General features: G+C 46.3%; 1 protein-coding gene across 1 annotated transcript in view; it reads left to right on the top strand.

The window, feature by feature from the left end:
- Window positions 1–798: 798 nt before the first annotated feature.
- LOC140186776 (cAMP-dependent protein kinase type II-beta regulatory subunit-like) overlaps window positions 799–6,328 on the top strand; it is a 96,234-nt gene continuing 90,704 nt past the window's right edge. The window contains exon 1 of the mRNA XM_072241318.1: window positions 799–1,318. Coding sequence (XP_072097419.1) covers window positions 1,069–1,318 — 250 coding nt within the window. The 5' untranslated portion in view covers window positions 799–1,068. The remainder of the gene's footprint in view (window positions 1,319–6,328) is intronic.

Raw genomic sequence — 6,328 nt, 5'->3', positions numbered from 1 at the left:
CTCCTGGTGTGGTCACTTGTATATTGGTGAGACCCAACGTAGATTGGGAGACTATTTTGCCAACCACCTATGCTCCATCTCCCAGTGGCCACCCATTTTAATTCCACTTCCCATTCCCATTCCAACAAGTCAGTCCATAGCCTCCTCTACTGTCACAATGAGGCCACTCAGGTTGAGGGAGCTTATATTCCGTCTGGGTAGCCTCCAACCTGATGGCATGAACATTGATTTCTCAAACTTCCAGTAATGCCCCATTCCCTTTTCCTTCTCTCACCTTACCTGCCCTGACAACACCTCCCTCTGGTGCTCCCCTCCCTTTTCTTTCTTTCATGGCTTCCCCCTTCTCCAGCCCTCTATCTCTTTCACCAAGCAACTTTCCAGCTCCTTACTTCACCCCGCCCGCATTTCTGGTGTCACCTATTACTTTGTGTTTCATCCTCCCCTCCCCACACCTTCCAACTTTCTCCAGTCCCGATGAAAGACTATACTCTTCCATGGATTCTGCCTGGCCTGCTGAGTTCCTCCAGCATTCTGTGTGCAGCTTGGATTTCCAGCATCTACAGATTTTCCCTTGTTTGCGGCTAATTTGCTGCCCCGTGGCATTCTGAAGCTTCGCCATCCTTGGATCTTGTTTTAATACACTGCCCTTCAACATTACTGTAATAGAGATGCGTGAACTCGCAACTGTGCCATCTTCCGTCGGCTAACGTCGGTAATTGTGCAGCGCGGGCCCTTTAAACGGTGCCCAGCCAGTCAATTCTCTTTTACAGACGTAAATTGCCGGCCCTGGCGGTTCCCATGGTTTCTGGATCACGTGCTCCTGACAGTCGGTGAGCGGGGAGGTTCCTCTGGAAAATGCTGTCAATTATTCTGTGCCATTGAAAACGGGCGAGGAACAGAGGGGGAAGTACAATGACACTTCAATTCAGCAGGGCGGCATTTCCTGGGATCTGTGAGAGTTTGCATGTGTCCGTGTGATCAGGAGAGTTTGTCAGGGATAAGTTGGCGTGGCGTTCTGCAGACGCTGTAATTCTGTTGTGGATTTCCTCGGTACATCACCGCGTAGGAATGAGTATTAACATCCCCGCTGGGTTGACGGACTTGCTGCAAAGCTTCACCGTGGAGGTGCTTCGGAAACAGCCGGACGATCTGATCGGCTTCGCCGCGCAGTATTTCAGCAGGCTGCAGGCGAGCCGTGAGGTGTCTGTCGGCAGCGCCGCTGGACGAGCCCCCAAGACGGTCAACTTCGCCGAGGAACCCATGCAAACCGATTCTGAGAATGGCGACGAGGACGAAGACGACATCGATGAGTTGGAAGGTAAACTTAATTTCTTAATATATTTATACAATTAAATTACTGGCGTTTATTGTATTGTATTTAGTTTGGGTTTTGTGGCCAGAGGATATGGCATCATGTGATAATCGGGAAGCTGGAGGAGAGAGATCGGGAATCGGACCATCGGTCAGTTGACTGGATCGGTCAATTAGGTGGTCTCTGTTTAATAAATGCAGTGCAATAACTTTAAAATACATTATGCGTTCAACGCTAGTCATTTGGAGTTCTCGCGTAACCCGGGACAAATCCGCTTTCAAAAAGAACGGTGGGAACATAATGTTTTTTTTTAATTGGGATGAGAGTACATTCTTTGAACATCGTTGGGCTTGACAGGTGAAGGTTTGGATTGGTGTAGACCACTTTTAATTTTTTTTTGGTTGATGGAGGATGTAGTAGCAAGGGTTTGGTGGCTGGAGTCGCGAATCTGGTTTGGTGGATGACGAGTTTCCATCCGTCATTGAGCTTAAAGCAGCAGGCTCGTTAATTTGGACATTATGTTGGCAATGACCGAAGGAAGGAGGTTAATAAGCAAATGATCGAACTATTGCAAAAAAAAATGTTACTGGAATGTTTCGTTCCTGGAAATACTCCAATTACGCTGGACAATATATGGTTGATAGTTGCAGTATACAGTATAACGAAACGTATTGTAATCCGTATCTCTCCACCTTGTTTGACATCATTAAAGGTCATGTTCCCTTTTCTCCCCATGTGAACCTTTTGATATTAAATCAGCTCCCAAGTTCTGGGGATACACTGATTCTGTCATCTCTGGTGGATTGCTAGTTCTTCTGAACTGGTTTAAACAACAGTTTAAAAATTGCCTTGTTTAAAAAACAACAGAAAGCTGGTCGGCTTGCATCTGTGGAGAGAGGAACCCAGGCAAAGCTTCAGGCCAGTGAGCCTGCTGTCTTCATCAGGAAAACAATCAATGTTACATGTCACAGAATCTGTATACATGACTTGTACACTTTGCCAGTCTCTCCACAGAGCCTCACACCACATCCCCACTTCTCTTTGGAAGATTGTATTGCGGACCCAATTAGTTCCATATTGATCAGCAGCTTTGCAGACATCTCGTCTGTTTTGGACACACGAGTACATTCCTCTTGTGTACTTAACATCTGTTCTCTTTATACAGTACTCAAGTCCTGGTTTTGCAAATCACTTGTAGTTAATATCTAGTTTTGCTGTGTACCTATATCTACTGATGCCTCTGGACGCATCTTCAGTGATGTTCCTGGAATCACTGGGTGTTTTGGGTTTTTCAACATCATACACCCTCCTCCAGGTGACCCAGCTTGTGTGCAGATGGCTAGCTACTTATGACTCCATCACATTACTTGTAGTTATTATTTGCTCTTTTTTTCCCTCAACTTTCTCAGCTGACCCCTCTTTTGGAGTAAAACATTTTTTTTGGCATCTCCACAGTGGAGGGTGGGGGAGGATTTCCTATCCATCTTCAACTCATGATTAATGATGCCTCTTGATGTCTTTCTTGTAGCGTTGTACTGTGCTACTTGGGTTTCTGTTTGGGTATCATTATGCCAGTACCTGTCACTTCATCCTGTGCCTTCATCAGTAATGCTGCATAGTAACTACTTCCAAGCTTTTTTCTTTGCTGGATCTGCCATCTCATTTGCAACAATCATTAGATCTTTAACAGGAGATTCTGCAGGTGCTGGAAATCTTCAGCAACTCACACAAAATGCTGGAGGAACTCAGCAAGTCAAGCAGTATCTATGGAAGCAGATAAGCAAGCATTGTTTCAGGCTGAGCTCCTTCACCAGTACTGGAAAGGAAGAGGACAGAATGCAGAATAAGAAGGTGGGGAGAGGGGAAGGGAGACAAACTAGCAGTCGATATTTGAGAGTGACAAGCGCAAAATGCTGGCGGAATTCAGCAGGTGCAGCAGCATGTATGGAGAGGAATGAACAGTTGATGTTTCAGGACTGAGACCCCTCATCAGGCTACTTCTTCTTCTTATCATGTCCACGGACAGTCTATACATGGTCCAGCCAGAACTAGACACATTTTTGCACCTTGCTATTGAATTCGGCAAGATCTGCAACAGTACAGGGTTCCTCTAGCGATGGACATTGCAGGAGATGTTGAATAGTTTGTGGCTCAGTTCCACATTCACAAGTTGTCGGGCTGGTTGTATATCCCCATCTGCTTAGTGACACCTTTGAATGACCTACACCAGTCCTAAGTCTGTTAAGGCACTTCCAGGTTGCCCAGTTGCAATTAGCTCCTGGGGGTAGGCTTTCATCCAGTGGAATTTCCATCATTGGGGGTTGTTTGAGACTGGCAAGCCGGTCTTTCCACAAGGCGATGCGGGCTTCAGATGGGGTTGTTGTAATGGAACAACACTGTTCATGAAGCTCTTCCTTGACTTTAGGCGGCTAGGTGTAGGTGTGTGACCATGTAGAGGGTGCCTGTTGTCTGATGTTTGACGGAGTTGTTCTTTCTTGCTGGCTACTGTTCTCCTATCGGGGGAGCGTTACCTGCCAGGATATATAGGCTGTTGGTGTTTGTTGGTTTTAAACAACCTGTGATAAGTCGGCAGCTTGCATTCAGAACGGCATCCATCTTCTTAGCATGAGTAGATCTTTCCCATGCAGGGCAGGTGTAAACACAAAATAATCTGCAGATGCTGGGGTCAAAGCAACACTCACAACACGCTGGAGGAACTCAGCAGGTCGAGATGTATTCGGCAGTGGAATAGCAAAGAGCAAGTGCACTGGTTCACAATGTTTTCGAGCTTGCTCCCCATTTTGTGTTAGTGAGCTCATTCAGGATGTTGTTTCGTGCGCTCACTTTTGCCTTGTGGTTCTTGAAAGTGAGGCATCTGTCAAGGGTGACTCCTAAGTAGATCGGGTGCTTGCAATGTGTCAGTGGTGCTCCACACCAGGTTACTTTAAGCTGACGTTTGGCTTCATGGTTCCTGAGGTGGAATGCACAAACTTGCATCTTTGATGGGTTTGCGCGGAGGTGGTCTTCTTCATAGTAGGATGTTAGTCCCTCCAAGGCCTTAGAAAGCGTCTTCTCCACGGTGTCAGAATCAGTGCTTTGGGCAGTGATGCATAAGTCATCAGCATATATAAAACAGCGTGTGACATCATCTATTGGTTAGTCATTCATGTAGAAGTTGTACAGCAGTGGTGCAAGCACACTTCTCTGAGGAAGAACATTCTTCTGAATATGCCATCGGGCTACTGTAAATGTGTAGATGATAGGTGAGGCCAGTTGGGGGGGGAGGAGGTTTGGAGGATGAAGTGAGAAGCTGGGAGGGAATAGTTGGAAAAGGTAAAAGGCCGAAGAAGAAAGAATCTAATCGGAGAGGACAATGTTCTAGGGAAGGAAGAGGGAAACCAGAAGGAGGCAGTGGGCAAGTAAGAAGAAGAGGCTGAGAGGTTAACTAGAACTAGAATGAGGAATGGAAAAGAGAGGAAGGAAGGGGTGAAGTTAGTGATGAAATCGTTGTTCATGCCATTGGGTTGGAGGATAACCAGACTGAATACTCTTCCAACCTGAGTTTGGCTTCATCATGACCTTAGAGGAGGCCGTGGACAGACATTTCAGAATGGGAATGGAAGTGGGTAACCACTGGGTTATCCTGTCTTTTGTGGCAGAGAAAGTGAAGGGGCCAATAAGGCAGACTCCCAATCTGGCTGATCCCCATCTTCTACATCATGGGCCTGTTCAATGTGATTCTCTAGCTACTTTATTATCAAATTCAAAAGGGAAATTTCCTGCACCAACTTCCAGTTTAAGATGGCTCCGCTTAAGATGGGAAACAGCTTGCTGGTGGTTCATAAAGCTAGAAATGCAACTGAATAATTTATTAGTAACACTTTTTCTGTGGTAAATTGTGGGTAAATGATCACCACGAGCAAAGGCGAGGCTGACTTGAGGGTTGAGGCATGAGGATGCAATGCAAAGTCAAAGCGAAGCCAAGACATGGTCGAGGAGAAGTGTTCAGAGTGAGGTTGAGGCATGTTTGAGTTAGAGTGAACGGAGCGGAGAAAAACTGGAGCAAAGATGTTTCAGAGCCTGTCCACCTAAACCAAGAGTGAGGCTGGATTGATCTAAGTGCCAGGCTGACTTGGAAAGGTCGCTTACGGGCCAGAACGTGGAGGCAGGGTCCAGGCCCAAGGTGTATCAAGGCAGTGGGGTCCTATGCAGGGGACCACCCAGTGTTTGGACAGTTTCAACACCAGGCCAAATGGACTGAAAAGGAAGAGTGTTGAGGCTGGTAGCAAAGGTTGGGGCACTTCTCATCACTGCTCCACCACGTTTGCTCCACTCTCTGTGGTGCTGAGGCTGTGAGATTGCTCCGGCTGTTCCAGGCTTTGTGTCCATGAGCTTCGCAGCAATTTGACTCACTGTGTGATAGGCTGAGACCATGGGCCTGCCTGGCTGCTCCAGGTTTCGTGACTTCGAGCCAATTTCACCCTGAATGCTGTTGCTTGCTTTTATTGTGTGCACGATTTGTGTCCCCCCCCACCCCCCGCACATTGGGTATGTCTTTTTTTTAAATGGGTTCTTTTGGGCTTCTTGTTTTGTGGCTGCCTGTAAGCAGATGAAACACAAGGTGTATAATTATGCAAATTTTGAACTTTGAAGACAAGACTTCCAGATATCTGTAGGGACAAGGAAATATCCATCATCAGGTATGATTGTTTAGTAGCAGTATTCTGTGGCCTTATCATGGTGTCTGTTGCCCTTCCTTCCTTCATCAGCATCCTTCTAGTGCAAGGATTTGCAGTCCATGGAGCCCTTGCATCATGGTAATGGTCCAGGGCATAAAAATGTTTGGAGCCTTTGTAGTGGGTCATGCAGTTTAAATTATTTGCTTCAGCTGGCTGTTCTCCATCATTGCATTTCCTTGCTACTGGAATTTTTATGTTTCAAGACATTGACTTGATCATGTACCAGACAATGTTAATAGAAGCTCTTACTGAAAACAATCTTCTCTTCCTCTTGGTC

Source organism: Mobula birostris, chromosome 23 (assembly GCF_030028105.1).
Source record: "Mobula birostris isolate sMobBir1 chromosome 23, sMobBir1.hap1, whole genome shotgun sequence".
In the NCBI taxonomy this organism is placed as follows: Eukaryota; Metazoa; Chordata; class Chondrichthyes; order Myliobatiformes; family Myliobatidae; genus Mobula; species Mobula birostris.
The sequence above is the reverse complement of the archived record's forward strand: the minus strand, read 5'-3'. Positions and strand labels throughout refer to the sequence as shown.